The 17,023-nt window shown below is 47.1% G+C and overlaps 1 protein-coding gene across 1 annotated transcript in view; it reads right to left on the minus strand.

Annotated features, from left to right (window-relative positions):
• Nucleotides 1–2,542: 2,542 nt before the first annotated feature.
• arid1ab (AT rich interactive domain 1Ab (SWI-like)) overlaps nt 2,543–17,023 on the minus strand; it is a 54,865-nt gene continuing 40,384 nt past the window's right edge. The window contains exons 5-20 of the mRNA XM_041954923.1: nt 15,910–16,150; nt 15,136–15,225; nt 14,544–14,714; nt 13,711–14,011; nt 12,913–13,058; nt 12,679–12,776; nt 12,374–12,583; nt 12,046–12,250; nt 9,462–9,594; nt 8,439–8,614; nt 8,222–8,351; nt 7,936–8,055; nt 7,653–7,749; nt 6,623–7,442; nt 5,991–6,121; nt 2,543–5,879 (exon numbers count right to left, since the gene is read on the minus strand). Coding sequence (XP_041810857.1) covers nt 3,954–5,879; nt 5,991–6,121; nt 6,623–7,442; nt 7,653–7,749; nt 7,936–8,055; nt 8,222–8,351; nt 8,439–8,614; nt 9,462–9,594; nt 12,046–12,250; nt 12,374–12,583; nt 12,679–12,776; nt 12,913–13,058; nt 13,711–14,011; nt 14,544–14,714; nt 15,136–15,225; nt 15,910–16,150 — 4,995 coding nt within the window. The 3' untranslated portion in view covers nt 2,543–3,953. The remainder of the gene's footprint in view (nt 5,880–5,990; nt 6,122–6,622; nt 7,443–7,652; nt 7,750–7,935; nt 8,056–8,221; nt 8,352–8,438; nt 8,615–9,461; nt 9,595–12,045; nt 12,251–12,373; nt 12,584–12,678; nt 12,777–12,912; nt 13,059–13,710; nt 14,012–14,543; nt 14,715–15,135; nt 15,226–15,909; nt 16,151–17,023) is intronic.

Below are 17,023 nucleotides of genomic sequence, written 5' to 3' on the forward strand. Positions count from 1 at the left end.
CTGCTTTAAATACAATGTACTGAGATGCAAGGCTCATTTTACAACCCATCAAAGCAAATATGAATGTGACTTATGCTAAAATCAATATTTGAGCATATTGTTTGGGATACTGACAGCGTTCCAGTGAATCTGTTACACAACCACCTCTACAATCAATGCTGTCAGCGTGTTGGAAGCAAATGCTACATGAGAGGGGATGGAGGGATGAGGGGGAGCTCTGAAAAAATTGCTAGGTGCTTTGTTGATGTAATTACAACGGATCAGGAAGCTCTTTAGAGCCGTGGAGAATCTTTGGCAGTGCGTGTTTACTACTGGCTGCCATGATTGTTTGTCATGGCTCTTCCAAATACCCATGACAGATGTCTTCAGGCCTCGGCGAGCTTCAGGTGCCGGTATGAATGAAATTTAATGCACAGAATCTCATGTTTGTCAATGAATGTGGTTGAGCTGAGGTTGTTTTAACGGCACCTGCGGGTTAGACTCTCCACTCTGCAGACAGATGTGGCGGGTAGATTCCACTAATCATTTGTGGATGCATCTGCAGATGGGCTGGATGGTCTTTCCCTGCACACTGACGGTGTAGATTGAGAGAGATTCATATTAACGCTTTCTTGTCTGCTCCTGTGGGTTAAAAATATCCAGCTAAAAATCTCAAAGCACAGAGCGTCACATCCATCAGATACTGAACTACTTCAGTCCCTGTGTTGACAATAATTCACCTAACATCCATTCTTTTACCCTGATATGCTTTGCATTGGGTTACCTACCTCATGAAATAATTCTCTGAGTTGTTGTAATGTCATTATTTTCGATATTATTTGCTCAAATACAGTATCACGGCAGCAAAGGCTGAGTGCTCGTGACCTGTTCCTCTAAAATGACCCGTGCCACTGTGCCATTAACACCAAATGTCCTCTAGAGAGCGCAATGGGACAGACAATGAAAGCACCAGTGTTGAGAGGACTCTCACATGAACTCAAAGCCAATGTTTGGGCCACAGTAATGGAAATGATGTGAAAACCAGGCCAGAAGACTTCTCCTGTCCCACATGAGTCTCTTAAACCTGTGACGAGGCTGCTTCTACAGGCCAGATTTCTGTGAGGCTCCCTCTGGAGCTACAAAGACCCTCATCAACGCACTCTTTTAAAGCTCCTGCTAAAAGCCTCCAACTCCTGTTTTTTAGTTTAGTCTCATCTGTTCTCACTGCTCCACTACCATTTCATTATGTTCACCACATTGGTCCAGTTTGAAATATCCCCAGAGGATGAACCCAACTGACTGTACTGATCTTCTGCTGCCACCATGAGGTTGACATTTGTGGTTCTGTGTGAAATATCTCCACAAATATGCATGTATGGCTGTGAAATTTGGTAGAGACAATCAGTAAAAATCCAAACTTGTGCCACCATAAAGTCAAAATGTCTATTTGTCCATCTAATGACATTCCCATCAACCTCACAGTTAGCATGACTACGGTCTCTTGCTCTTATTGGACAGGGTATGTGAAAGTATTTAAAAATGCTGCTCTAATTGCAAGTTTTCCTTTAATGTTGAGCTCTTTAAGATGTGGTTTCTATATGAAAGCTGCTGTTTAAACATCTATTTCTGACTTAAATATCATTAGAGTTCATGAATAGGCTCTGAGAATCTTACCAGTGCACTCAGGTCTATTTCAGGGGATCAATGTGCCTTAATACATTTAACCAAGTCGTGTTGTGAAAAGGAAGTGAGGACCTTACTTTGGATTACTTTGTTTTCATGTCTCTTTTGAGATCTTGATCTCAATGAGACTTCCTGAATAAATAAAGCTTAACACAGGAAAACCACATCAAGAGATTGCAGCGGTCTTTGAAAACTGAGTTGGTGCCACATTTAGCTCATGCTGACAGTGTTCTGTTTTTATGGATGCTATTTTGTCTTACCATTGAGGACAACAGTGGAAATAAACATTTCAACACTTCTACCTTCATGTCTAGCATGGTGAAATCCTTTTTTTCTAACATTGGTTCACCATAAGCATGTCAGTTTATGTTTTACTGCTTTGGCAGAGAACAGTTGGGTTTATCTAAAGTCGCACAAACGAAAATCTCTCCTACTGACTGCTGTTAAAATTGAATGCAGCTTCTGTCAAAGTAACACAAATGAACTTCGGAGACAATATTCTGTGAGAAGATGCTTTTCCACCCTTCAACCTCTGAGGTTATTTGTGGGCATCGAGTAGACTGCCTGTTCACGTTTCCCCGCTAATGTAAATATATATGTAAATACCAGCATGTGTGATCCGGGGACGGGGATAGCCGTGCTACGTCGGGGTGAGATGTCAATCAATGCAGGGATGGAAAAACATGGCTGTGCATTTGATAAGCAGCATACTGCACAGAGCTGGCTGTATTTATGTGTAAATATGAAAACCATCAGCAGAACACACCGTCGGCTGCCACAGATGTAGTGAATTACGAGCCAGCTGAAAAATTCAGGACTTTAATAACTGCTGCCTCAACTATGCATGAGGGGAATAATAAATAAATCCACAGCAAACGTCTTACGAAGATTTAATGTACATTTATTCTTAACACGTGGAACATATAGTATAAAGATTTCATACTGAATAAATGATATTCATTAAGCCAAAAAAAAGGAAAAAAAGAGGAATTTACATCAAGTTTTTAGCTACATCATCTGAAATACAAATATGCAGAATCCGCATCACTGGAAAAAAAATAAACAAAATAAACAAAATTAAAATGGTTTCTTCATCAAGGTCTAGTTTGTCATTTATGAAGGAGCTCAAATGGAACCGCAGACATGATTTTTGTTATATTCTCTACACCCAGACCGGAGACAAACTGAAACTTGAAGTTGTGTTTGTTGGGGGTGGCGTTGGACAGCAGCTAAACACCCCCTGGAGCGCGATACGAGCAGGGTGAGGCGCCTAAGTAACGGAGAGGGTGGGCGTCAAGTAATCACATGGCGTACTTGACGCAGGGAAACTTGTAATCGTCAAAGATTAAAAATGGTGAAGAGCAACAGAAGTTGAGAAAGAGAGAGAAGTGTAATGTACAACATCATATATACACTGCAGCTTGGACTGCATCTAGAGTTGAGGACCAGTCCTAAAGAGGTGACTTTTTAATATAAGGGTCAAGTCATACAATCAAGGGACAAAGAGAAGAGGTCGGGGTGTTGTAGGTTCACCATACTTTGGGGGGAAAGCCGTTTTCTCTCTTGACATTAACTAAAACTGTTTTTAAAAACTACAGTTTGCTGCCAAGCCAGCGTATCTCAGTGTGAAACAGTATTATTACAGTATGTTTACAGTTTTTAAGGTGTACAGTACAGAAAAAAGTCCTACAATCTACTGCACAGGCCTCCCATGACAGATGTCTGTTCACAGCCAATAATGTGGTTCCTGTGGGGCTGAGTATATAGCATCCAAAGTTACAGCAATTATACCACACCACAGTCCGTGAGTCTATGAAGCCTCCAAACATGAACCATAATATTGTTTAGTCCGTGCCCCCTTCCCCCTACCGACCCCCTCAAGGGAGAAAGCGAGCACATGTATCCCCCAAACTCACTGTAAACGAGACAGCAACTTTGGTTACAGTTTTTTCTTTTTTTTTTCTGGAGATTTTTCTTTTCATTAAAAAACAAGTCCTTTCCGCAGGGCAGCGCACTCTGTCCTATGCCTGGGTCCCAATCTGCTCTTCTTTGTCAGTATCTTTCCATTTCAGACGTTTAAAATCCACAGCTACTTCATGATATTCCTTCCTTTAGTGAGAAGCAGGGGTAGAAAGACAGTGGAATCCGAGGTGATTTTGCATAAATTAAAAAACAGGACAGTCAGTTTTACTCTTTTCACTCACACGCAACAGACACGCACACATACAAAAAAAAAAAGGAGGGGGTGACTGGGAACGGAAAGAGGCAGAGCTGAAACCTCCCCACGGCTGTCATGACTGGCCAATCAGAAACAGTACGTCACAGATCACTTGGGACACCAGAGAGTTCATAAGAGGGGACACTGAGATGTCCAGTAGCCGCGACTCATACAAAGTGAACTCCGAGTGGTTTTCCTCCACCTTAGCCAAGGCGTGCAGGGCCCGGGCTGCTCGCCGCATCATGTCCACACTGGTGGGCTCAAACTGAGGTGCGCCCTGCATTTGTAGCAGGGAACTCTGGCTCTGCTGGTACTGTGTGGCAGCTAGGCTGTCCTCCAGGAAGCCCAGCAGGTTACCCACGCTGCCTTTCTGCACAGCAATAGCCCGCGCCGCTAGGCTGTCACCCTGGGCTAAGTTAGCCAACAGGACGACCGCCATTTCCCGGCAAACGGCCACCTTGCGTTCACCGACCAGTCGCACCAGTGAGCCGTACAGCTTCTCCAAGCGGCTGAACGGCGGCGTTGCCAGAATGAGGTCGACGTTGTTGTCCTGGATGCTGAGCTTGCTGAGGGTCTCGAGGACCAGTCTCTGTGGGGAAAGTGAGCCGTGTGGCCCCAGCGTGGGGAAGGGGTCCAGGGCCTCTGCTGAGGGGCAGACGGCCCAGTGGAGCAGGCCATCCAGCAGTGGCAGACATATACTCTCTGGGTAGATAGAAAGGTCCAGCTGGCCCGAGATGTTCGCCAGAGTCACCAGGCAGTTCTCCCTTAACACCTCGAGGCAGTCCCACCACCACTCGTCTCTCTCGCAGCTCACGCCTTCATCTTCCTCTTCCTCCTTCTCGTAGGTGACTGGCGCCTGTTTGCGTTCGGGGTGCCTGTGGTGGAGCAGCACCAGACGGCCCAAAAGCAGCAGGAGCCCTGGGTGTTTCGACATCTCCAGGTCGTTCCCTGGAACGAAGGAGAGGCTGCGCACTATGTTGGAAACGCAGATGCAGCGCCGAGCTAACGAGTCCTGCCAGTCTGACAGAGTGCTGAGCGGCGTTTCGTCCTTGCTGTGAGGCTCGTCCTCCAAGATCTTGACGTTGCGTCGGCTCTGGAGGTCAGGGTTGATGCTGAACAGGTACTTGCCGTTCTCCTTCTGTTCTTCAGCGCCTCCACGAACCGCTTCCTCTGTGACTGACCCTGGCCGGGCAGATAGCACATCATCGATAGTGGCAGTGACAGGTGCACCAATGGGAAGAAGAGGAGGAGGGGTCTTCTCCGCTGGAAACTTCTGAGGTTCAGAAGACTGGGACTGCTGCTGCCGAGCCTTGTCTTCCCCATTGGACTTGGATTTCTCTGGGTTTTCTGTCACAGTCTCAGTCAGCTGGACCTTCTTGCGGCTGTCAGCGGCTGTTGCTGTGCGTTTCCGTTGCTTGAGAAGGTCCATTCGGCTCTCAAAGTGGGTCTGGATGTGTTCGGTCGTGTCGCCACCACCAATGCTCCAGTGTATCAGGCCGCTATCAAAGCTCTGCCGCTGCCCAAGCTTGGACGAGTGGTTCACCAGGAAGGGATTCTTCTTCCGCACCACCTTGATGGGTAGTTTATCAAACTTGCTAGCCTGTTTGGGCTTTTCCGAATGGAGGTTGGGGTCCTGGGAGGACCCTGAGGTAGAGGTATTGGGTTCCTTGATAGAAGACTCCCTTTCCTCCTTCTCTTCCTCATCCTCTGAAGATTTGTGTTTCTGTGAGCTCTCCTCCTCCTGTTTCACCTGGACCAGCGAGGAGGTGTCAGGATTAGCCTTTGTTTCCTCTACCTCCTCATCATCCTCATCCTCTTCGTCCATGTCCACATCCTCGCCCTCAGGCATAGGTATTTCATCATCGGAGTCCTCAGCAGCGTTGGGATCTATGAGGGTGCGCTGGCCGGGATCTCCTACCTCGTACTCCTTTAAGATGCCAAAGATCTCTATGAGGCAGCGTCTGAAGTACTCCACCACCAGCTCCAGGAATCCAGGTAGCTAAGAAGGAGACAAAGAAGAAAGTCACCAAAACAATCCTACATACTCATACACCATGTGACAGGATATGTTAGTTTGTTGTGCTGTGCAGCTTTAGCAGCTATGGCTTACCTGGCACAAGTTAAAAGTAGAAATGCTATTGTCATCATACAGTAAAATGTTTATGGTGTCCAAGGCCCAGGTGCTCTCAGCTAGTAAGCCTGACTTTAGTGACATCATTACTCTCCAAGCCTCAGGAGTGCCTGTGACAAGACAAAAACAGAATGAAAATGAGCCGGCTTGATCATGTTCAGTTATTACAGTTGTGAATGACAGGTAGAAGTTCACTGATCTGTGCCACCAGGATTGGCATCAATCTAAGTCCTAATTACTTATGCCACCTACTCCAAATAAGCAGCTTTTATCTGTTACACAATTCAGTTCAGTTCAGTTTCCCATAGCACAGCCAGGGGTATCAAATGGCAAATTCAGGTCAGGCAGGCAGGCGGTCATTCATTACATATTTAGTGGTGATTAGTACTGGGGCCATTCATTTAGAGAAAAGGTCAAACACAGCCCAGTCTGCTCTGTGTGACACACAGTTCTCAATAAACAGAGTCAATAACCTTATGCCTTAAACAATGTCTTCCCTTCTCATCTCGTCGTTTTACAGCTAATGTTGTATGTCAGTAACTGTACATTGCTCAGTTCATATGCAAATCTATTGAAAGTTCAGAGCAGGGAATGAAATAAAAGTGCTGTACCAATGTCTTTCATGGTGAGCCGTCTGCGGGGCTTCAGGTGGGGTTGAGAGGCCTCCACAGAGCCAGGAGGGAAGGCCACATCTCTCCTGATCATGGGTTGCTGCACGGGGGCCTGGCCGATGTGGGAGGCGGGCACTGGTGGTCCAGCTTTCTGCACCTTAATGCCCGGATGCATGTAGGGTGACTTGCTGGGTGACGTCCTGTTTTCCATGGGCCGGGGCATGGGTGCTGGGCTTGACACCTGAGGAATGTGGTTCTGGGAAGTCTGGTAGGTGGATGGTAGGGGTCTGGTCATTGGAGGTCCAGAACCACCGGGGCCAAACGGCGGCTGCCGCTGGTTTACATGGCTGGGCCATTGGCCCTCATGGTTCATGCGTTGGTCTGACGACATCATCTCCTCTGAGCGGTTCATGCCGTGGTAGCCGGGGCCCTGGCCCGGTACAGGAGGACCCTGTCGGTTGGGATAGTTGGGGTAGCCCATCTCATTGCGGCCCTGCCACATTGGACCCTGGGGGCCATCAGGACCTGAAGGCATGGGGCTCGCCATCATCTGGGGAGGCATTGGAGACTGGGAGTTTGGGCCTGCAGCTGAAGGTCCTCTGTCCCTGCTGAAGGGGAAAGGGAACTGGTTTTGTGGGCCCGGTGGTCTGCGGTCCCCTCCAGGGTATGCGTTATACTGGTTATACATGTCCTGTTGGCCCTGGGGCCCAGAGGACTGGGGTCCTGGCTGCTGCTGACCACTGTAGGGCACGTTGTACATTTCTCCCTCATGGCGCTTGGCTGGAGGACCATACCCTCCATCTACAGGACGCTTGTAGTTCTGTCAGAAGACAAGATTCAGCATTGAGTATCTTTATACAATAATTTTGAGGAAGACCAAAGCTTCCATCTGTTCAGTAGGATCCCACAACAGGTAGGAAAGCTTGCCTTTAATACATAAAAAGTAAACAGACATTATCATGGAAATGCTAAAAAGAGAAGAATCAAGTTGCTGTATGAGCACTGCAAATACCGAACAAATTGTTCTCACCGGTTGCTGCTGTGGATACATTCCTGGCTGTTGATTTGGGTATGGGCCACCAGGGGGAGCTCCTTGGCCAGGGAACTGATTGGTATAGGACTCATGCCTGAAAACAATAACAAAAGTTCACACCACTACATTTCTTCTTTACAGTAAATGCACAGACAGTTGTAGTATGAAACTCCAACGCTGATAATTTTGCAGTTTTTGTAAATGATCATGCTGGCAAAACGCCTTAAAACAACCTCTCTCTTTCTCCTTTAATAAAATCTCAGCATTGAATGGTACTGACCGTTGCTGTGGTGGAGGGCGGCTGGGCGAGTACATCCCTGTGTCGGCTCCAGAAGGCATCATGTTTGGCTGAGGAGCTCCTGGTCCCATACTGCCGTCAGGGCCCATGCCTGGCTCCTGCCTGTAAACCCAATGAACACCCATCAGTTTATCTGACTTTAACTGGATATGCAAGAGGACATTGGAACAGTGCAGGCTGGATCCCAATCTTGTCGACCACTTCGTAACCCTTTTACAATTAATTAGAAAATCATGTTGACAACTGTAGAATAATACAGGATGTTCACCTTCGGTCATATCCGTAAGGGTACTGTTGCCTCTGGCCCATCTGCATGTTGCCCATAGGGCCTGGTGGGCCTCTGTTATACTGTTCTCCCATTCCACTGTTGGGGCCTGGTTGCATGAACTGCTCTCCAGCTTAAAACAGAAAAACAGATCATCGTTAGCTTCAGCTCTTAAGAGAAGTCCCACAGCGTCTTACTTGCTGATTTTGCTGTCGCTCACCTTTCCTCATGCCACCAAAGGGGTCCTTGTTGGACTCATAGGGACCCATTCGACCCATCATCTCTGGGCCACCCATCCCAGGCTGGTAGCCCTGTGAGTTGGGAGTCATGGCGTTCCTTCTTGAAAAGGCTGGGTCACCGCCATCAGCAAAGGGGTCCTGCAGATTAACGCTACTCCTATAGGAGGACAGGAGGCTTGTTAGTGAAATAGAGATTTTTTTGGTTCATAGATCATATTATATTATATATTCCCAATATATTTTGGACTCATACATCGTTTGTTTCAAAATTCTTGTTAATTCCTCGTTCTGAAGGTGTTGATGTCTTACGCTTTCTAACTAGCACCCAAAAAGATACAAATTCATGAAATGAGAGATGCGAATTGAGTTGTATTACTTATATCTGGCATGACAGTTTTTTGTTTGTTTTTTTTTAAGTATTATCAATTTTCTTTTACGATCTCCAGACTTTCAAAACAGTGTGTGAACCATGTGCAGTAGATGCATCTACTGTATTTATTCAGTAGTTTTTTGGGTAACAGTCATATTTCATGTAGTTTTCATTTCTGAGTGTGAAGGATCTCCGTCATCCAGTTCAAGGCTATCCAAGGAAGGCGGAATCAAGGGCAACTGGACTTTGTTGTAGAAACTTATAAACAATTGCCTCTCATCTAAGGGGCTTCTTCATTTCTATGGGACTGGTGGGGAGTCCCAGGTATTTAACCTCTGTGGGGTTTTTATCTGTGGGGGTCACTTGTGTTGTCACAGTGTTTTCCAAACCCCAAATGCATAGTTTTTTTTATACTTTCCTCATAGATTTAGTCCTCTTTAACACTTATTGACAAGCTGGTTGGCTGTGCATATATCTTAACATTATCTACCATGACATTCTTTGAAGCATATTTTCTTGATTGTTCTATTTCTCTATTTGATCCTAATTCTCCAGAGGGATCAGTTTCATTTCATTGTGACGACTCCTGGTATTGTTAAAATCACAGGGACATGACTTTGCTTCTACGTTTTACCTGACACCAGGCATCGGAGGCATTTGCGTGTGCGGGGTGGAGGCTGGGGTGGGGGGCTTCAGGTCTCCCCCCTCTGCCATTGAACTACTTGTGGACTGTGGAGTCTGGGGTCCTTGCAGAGATCCAGAGCCAGCTGCAAAACAAGTATATACACACTCAGAACTGGGAAATGACAATAAAGTCGGTTTGTACAATGTTGTTGTTGTTTTTTATATCAGTGAATTCAAAGCACATCCTCTATTCCTCCCTGTACTGCAGGAATAAAGGCGAGAGTTGATAGTGGATAGGCTGAGCACTGCTGGGGGCTTTCAGGAACACATGCTGCTTTTGGCAATCCTAAATCCCATTAAGAAATTCCTGAGCGCTGCACAGAGGAACACAGTTTGTGTCAAGCTGACTGGCTTTTGAGTGCACAGCCAGCGAAAATGTTGAATCTTCCAGCTCATCACAGCATGCCAATCCCCCACCCACTCAACCCCACTTCCAACCACCCTCCTCCTCAACCACTGACAGCTCTTGGAGTCACCAGAGCTGCCTTCTCATATGAACTCTGAACAATGTCTGGAGAATCGGGTCCGGACATGGTCCAAAGTTGCCCATTCACACATGTAGCACACAAAAGGAAATAGAGTGTTTGAGTTTAGGTGAGGGGTTTGGCACCTTGGTAGAGCGTACAGATGGAAGGAGGAGGAAGGACTCATCTGTAATGTTGGCTTTTTTGAGTTGATATCAATACGACATGCATTTGAACGTATCTGCAATATCCTGGAAAGCAAGATACAGGCAAGCAGAAAAGAGTACAAAACACCTACACTCAATGCAATGTCACCAACATCATCAACACGCCCACTCGCTCGCTGTCAATTCTCCAACGATGACCTGCTCTATTCACACATGGGCTCAATCAGACATTATACTTTGTAATAGGAGAGCTGACAGGCTTAAGTCCAGTTCGTGTCCTGTTCACCTGACTCGGACATTTGCCTTTACACACACATCTCGTCCGGGTGATGTCATGAGAAGTTTAGAGGAACATTACATGTGCGAATGTGGCTCAGGAAGCAATAATCTAAACCTTGACTCTGACAGATTACTGCCTGACCTGTAGAGACAAGAGACGGCAAATTGTGTATCTGTGCATGAGAGTGAGTAATTGTTTGTTTATGGTGTGTGTGTGTGTGTCAGTGAGAGAGACATAGTAGCGCTCATCCTTAACCTCAGCTCAGGACTGCTCACTATTAGCACGCCAGTCTGATGACTCACAGGTTCCCATTCATTAAACTGGCACACACACGCACGCACGCACGCACACACATGCACACAAGGGTCACTGGCAGGTCACATTTATTCACATTTTCTCACATCACCCTCTTGCCTCTCTCGCTCTCAGACAGACACACACATTAATCGCCCCCCCCCCCCCCCCTCCTCCCTCTGGGCAGGGATTTCCCTCTACTAAAGATGAAGGGAGGAAAGGGGAGGGGGGAGGGGGAGGATCTCGTGAGGATGGAAAAAAAAAAGCATGGTAGAAACAGTCAGAGAGGGAGAGAGAGAGAGAGACAGAGAGAGAGAGAGAGGAAAAATCGCGTGATTTTTAAGCACACACATACACACACATTCAAGCCTCTTCCCCCCATTCATCATTTCTGGCTCAGTACTAATCTCCAGGGAGTGTTGCCTTGCCTCTGTAGCCCTGGGCCAGGCACCAGGCGGCGAGGACACGCCACTGACGGGGCATCGCTATCGCCAAATCACCTCCCGCCCTACCCCCCCTCCCCTCGTTCCCATCTCTTCCTTCGTACTAACTAGAGGGCTGATGCCAGCTGACAAGCACCCTGATGTCTCCTGTAACAACACCACGGCGCTGACTCAGTGCCCCATGTCTGACAGCCTGGGTCTCGGCCAGACTGAAGCAACACGTGGTCGCTACTGGTGTGGTTGCTCCTGGCAGCTAAAACCAGAGTCCCTCCAAAACAAACAGCTTCCAGGCGACATCATCCTGAGACCCCCCCCACTGCATCCCCCCATAACCTCTGACTGACTGCCAGTTTACACACTGACTTTTACCCAACATTGAGAGTTCATTGAAAGATTTGGCACGCTGGTGGCATGTCTGTTCGCACAAAAAATGACCGGGGGAGTCTGAAAGGACAAATCTGTCGTCATGTCCCGTGCAAATGCCAAGGAGTATTCCCCCAAGAGGTGTGTTTGTGGAACTGTCCAGAGGATGCAGTGCACTTCTGTGACTTCCAGCTACACCACCGTCATTTACAACTCCTCCAATATATGCCAAAATAGCAGTGATTTATGGGGGATGGCAGCCCTGTACAGGAGATGACAAACGATGGTCTAAGATCGGCTTTTAACACTGCAATTAATAGGATACAATAAAATACACTAGTTTATAGGGCAGATGATGTGAGGCAAATAGAGCAAGGAGGATGTGATGAATTGCATGGAAACCACACTGTCCCCCAGGGAGAAAGGGAAAATGAAATAAGCTTTCGCTCACTGGATACGAGTGTGATTTAACTCAGTGGGGGAAAGACATGGTGATGAGGTGGTGGAGGATGCCGGTGCTCACCTGGGCTGGGAGGCTGGATCTTCGGCTGGTTCTTTTTGGTGTCCGTGTTGAAAAAGTCCGGGGGCGGGTCCTCGCCACGCTCGATCTTGCACTCGAAGGCATACAAACACTGGATGTACTGTTTCTTGAGCGAACTGGCTGCGCTGCTCGACGTGCCCACGTTCAGGTTGGTGGCCAGCTCCCTCCACTTCTTGTTCTTGTTCACCTGGTGGGTGATAGAGGAAGGAGGAGGCTCAGATAACTGCATATAAAAGCCTTATAGGAATTACAGTGCTGTCTGTTCTAATGTGTGATATTCACATCAAGTTCAGGTGGAATCCAGGCATACCTGGGTGAGGCCGCCAATCTCTTTGACGGACACGTAGAGTCTGAAGAGATCGAGAGGCTTGCGCCCCACTGCAGGCAGGTTGTTCATGCCCATGGCCTTCTCCTCAGCAAACGCCAGGTATCGATCTACCCACATCTTCCTCTCTGGCTCTGGGCCAAGCTCGTACAGACGAGTGATCTTCTCGTTGGTGATCGTGGAGGAGCTCGACTTCTGCAATACAGATGATGAGAGGAAATTGCGAGATGGAAAAAAAAAAAAAAAAAGCTTGAGAGAGCAACAAGAATGTCGTGTGGATTTAGCCCTACCTTTTTGGATTCAGGCTTGGGAGTCCCGTCCACTTTGTTGTTCATCTTCTGAGCAGGGTTCATTTTTTCCATGCCAAACTCCGAACTGGGAGCCATTCCTGGGTTTGTAGGGTTAAAAAGAAGAGCATGACAAATAACGATGAGCAGACGAGAACACCATTTTATGGACAAAACGTCCAGGCCACAATAGTTCTACCACCCCATGATCAAGGCTTCTTTTTAGCTTTTACTCACCAGGGGTGTTGTTGGCCATATTTGCTCCCATTGGGTATGGCCCTGGCCCTCCCTGGTTCATCATGCCGTGCATGCTGTTCATGCCAGGGCCATATGGAGAGCCTGCTCCCATCATGCCCTGGGACATGTTGGGGTAGCCAGGCGGCCTAGAGGAGAAAATGCTTGTTTAGAAAAGAAAGAGCACTTGAGAAAACTCAGACACACCTTGTTAATAAACACACACACACACGCATATACTTAAGGGTTTAAATTTTATGTAAGAATCATTCTTTTCATGCCTTTCTGTTTGATTCTGTAACAAGCCTGTGCTTTTTCTCTGTCTTGCATTTACTGAGTTCAGCTTATTCTGTAGGAAACATCAATTTACGTCATACGATTCTAGCAATTGCCAGGCCCACGAGTGCCTCTCTGTAGGCTGAGCTGGCAGCCTCACTGGGGAAAGATGTGATTCACTGATGTCAGAGACCATCTCCTGCTCTCTCATTCTCTCCACTTTCTCCTTTTCTCTCATAGATAAGCATTTGGTCTACTGCCATCTACTCTGCAGCACACTCGGGCACCGAAACACACAACAGACCGGCTTGCACGTGGGAAGAACCAATCATTTTTCATGGTCACACAACCAGCACATATAAGTGAGGAGACACACGCACACACATTCAGCTAAAAGATGAAAAAAAAAAAGAACTCTTCAGGCTCGAGAGCCTCAATACAATGAGTCGAACTGACCTTTGCCAGTCAGCGGCTCCCTTATGTCTCATTGAGACACTGAAGCAGTAAGTAGCTGTAAGCACCCACCTGTTGTGTATAGAGTTTGTGGGTCCGTGGTGCATGGAGGGGCCGCCGTCCTTCCTGTTCATGCCTGGAGGGGGACACATCCCAGACCCCACCTGAGGAGGCATGCCGGCCATGTTTGAGGCAATCCCAGGACCGTAGGGCCGAGCACCCATCTGCCCTGGGCCTATTCTTCCAGGCGGGATGCTTCCATACGGTGCCCCGCTGCCCTGACCAGGCATGGGGTTCATGGTGCCGGCCATGCTGGGACCGCTGGGGTAGTTGGCATTGGGCATCCCTGTGTAGCCGGGCTGCCTGGGGTAACCTGGAAGGGTCACAGATGGACAGCAATTCTGATATTAGCCATCCCACAGAGTTTGTAAACTGTGTTTCAGTATAAAACAGAGAAATTTGTGGAAGGACTTCTACTCATCTCTCCCTGCTGAGATAAAGAGCTTCAGCAGTCCAGCTCTAAATTTACCTCTGTGCTGCCCGTTCTGACAAGCAGCCCTGATGAAGCGGGCTTTATCTGGCCCTCGCTGTTCGCTGCTATGACTCATCGCAGAACTTCTTCAAAGCCCACAGAAACCATCTGAGGCTTCAAAGTGAAGTGATATAATTTCATAAATATATGAAGTGAGAGGAAACTTCAAAGCCTTTTTTAAATCTGGGCTATCTATGAAATTGTGACAGTCGCAGGACGCCAACTGTAAACTCATTCATAATATTTTTAGGATTTGAAAAAAACTGACGAGCAGAGTGCACCACTTAGCACTGTACTCTCCTCTCGGTTTTGTTAATCAGTGCAGAGGGCCTTTTGATGCAACACCGCTTCCACTTCTGCCCTGAGGCCTCACCTTGTGGACCGTACTGGCCACCCTGAGGCCCGTAGTTTCCCATGGAGTTGTTCTGGGGATAGGTTCCCATCCCACTATGCATCTGGCCTCCCGAAGACTGGCGCGGAGATAAGGCGGAGCCGGGTTGTCCAGGGGACCCGTAAGGGGGCATCTGAGGGTTACGCATGTACGCTGGAGAGAATTGGGAGGGAAAATCATCAGAAACACTACTCTTGACACGGAAAACACCAAAATATCACTTAAAAACCACACATAGGCTCAAACAAACAGTTACATAAACACATGATGACACTATATGAGGAACCTAGCTCTTTACTTCCTCACAAGCACACAATGTACAGCGTGTCTTTCTGCTGTTACCCTCATTTGACCTGGCAAGTAGACTACAAGCACATTCTTATTAAGATACAGCCTGAGGGAGTGTTTACAAGAGGAAGGAATGCATACAAATGCAAACAATTCCTCCTAAACGCTGCTGAGGATGTGGCACACACTCTTGCACTGTGGGCCACAGAACTAAGGAGGGGTGAGGCGTTTTAGAGAGACCTCGATTTGAACCTGACATGTTCAAAAAACCTCCTGAAGCACTCACCCCTCTCCTGGCCCATGGCTGACTGGTTCATGGAAGAGTGCATGATGCTGTCCGACTGGACGCTGGGTGGCCGGGGAGGCATCTGATTACCTGCAGGACAGCAGCAACACAAGGGCTCAGGAACTCGAACAGGGAGTAAATACCATCATACCTTTGGAAATCTAACTCTCTTGGCTTAGTCCTTGCTTGTCCTTTAACGTTTAGAATGTTAATCATCAAAAGACAATAAGCCAATCAAATCCAAACAAAAAATAAAATGAAACAAAGCAAGACTATGAGAGTGACGTCTGCCTGTTATAATCTTCCCCACAACGAGTTGTTGGTGGCATCGTAACTTCTGTTTCTCTGGAGTCGGGATGGTTTACTAGCATCATGTGAGGAGAAAATGTTCCCATCTGGCAAGTCACTTCATGAATTACAAATGTGATCCGTTGTATTTGTGGCTGAGCAAGTGTTGAATTAAAACTCTAAATCTTCCTCCTGTCTGTTTATGGATGTTTCACACAGCATCACCTCTATGTATGAAAAATGGATTCAAATTATTTTTCCAGGTTAGGTGTTTCAGCAGGTATAATTTTTGGAATTGAACACTGTTAACGAGTTCTTAACGTGTTTGGTAATGTATTTCAGCTGCATATTGTACTTCTGACACTGCCGCAAACTGCAACAAACATCTGCCAAAATCTGGCCTACATGAGCAAATATCAGATCAACAACATTTCCAAATTTAGATCTTTCACACGCCATCAAGTGCTCTTAGCAGTCTGTCTTTACCTGGCACAGCAGCAGGGGACAGAGGACCAGTGCGGGAGGGGGTGACGCTCGCAGGAGAGCCCACAGGTGATGGCGATGGCCCGCGTATGCCTGGCAGGTGGGGCGAAGTGTGCGGAGAGAAGGGCGACTGGGCAGGATTGCTCTGCTCACCCTGACTGCTGGACACCCCTGAGGTGCTGACACCCGGGCTCAGGGCCCCCTCTGTACCGGTCGGTAGGTCGTCGATGGAGCCCGACAAATCCTGAAACAGGAGGAGCAACGTGAGTTAATGGTGGTTTTTACAGGGAAAATGAAATTTGTCAGTTAATCAGAATTCAGAGGCATTCTAATGAGCTGAAGCTTTGAGTATCACCGAGTACATTCTCTTTCTTCTCTGAGTGAAAGTATGACATTTGGTATTTAGCCGAAGCTAAATACCTTGCATTTTTTAATGGTTTATGTGCTTTAAAACATCTAATTCATGCACTTAAAATCAACTCATGGCAAGTAATTAAAATATTTTATGCACCATTCCAACTGTTTGTAATGGGATGCGTTACATGGGAAGAATGATGGAGGAAAGGAGAAATTAGGTGGAAAAAACTGAAACACGATATCAAAGGCAAATCGGTCTGTGTGTTGGTGTGTGTAAGCAGGGATGTAAATAAAGCCAAGGTTTGGCACAGACTCTGAAATGTGAAAGAAAACATCTGGGGGAATGTGAATCCTATTCAGGCTTTTTCCTCCACATACTTGAATGAGGAGGGTGAGAGCATTTTATTCTAGAGTCAAAGTCAAAGTCAAGCGAAGTCACATCGAGTGAGTGGAAATCCAAATGGCCACTGATGCGTTACAGCAATCTTTGCTTCTGCTGGGGTGTGTCTGTTATTCTCTCATACAACACTGCCAGCCCTATTATGGTACAAACACACACATTCAGGTGCGATCACTTCTTTTTCCACTTTTTTAAAAATACTCCACATCCCTCCTATAATGCTGATAATGATCCATCTTGGCAAGGAGAACTCTGTGTGGCTTGCAAAGAAAAAGTGGGGGGAAAGAAATATCCGAAGCAAGTCATCTCGGGAGGCAGTTGAAATAATTGGTGCTGGGCACAGGCTCTGGTGCCATGTGG

The sequence above is a fragment of the Chelmon rostratus genome, chromosome 16 (genome assembly GCF_017976325.1).
Source record: "Chelmon rostratus isolate fCheRos1 chromosome 16, fCheRos1.pri, whole genome shotgun sequence".
NCBI lineage: Eukaryota > Metazoa > Chordata > Actinopteri > Chaetodontiformes > Chaetodontidae > Chelmon > Chelmon rostratus.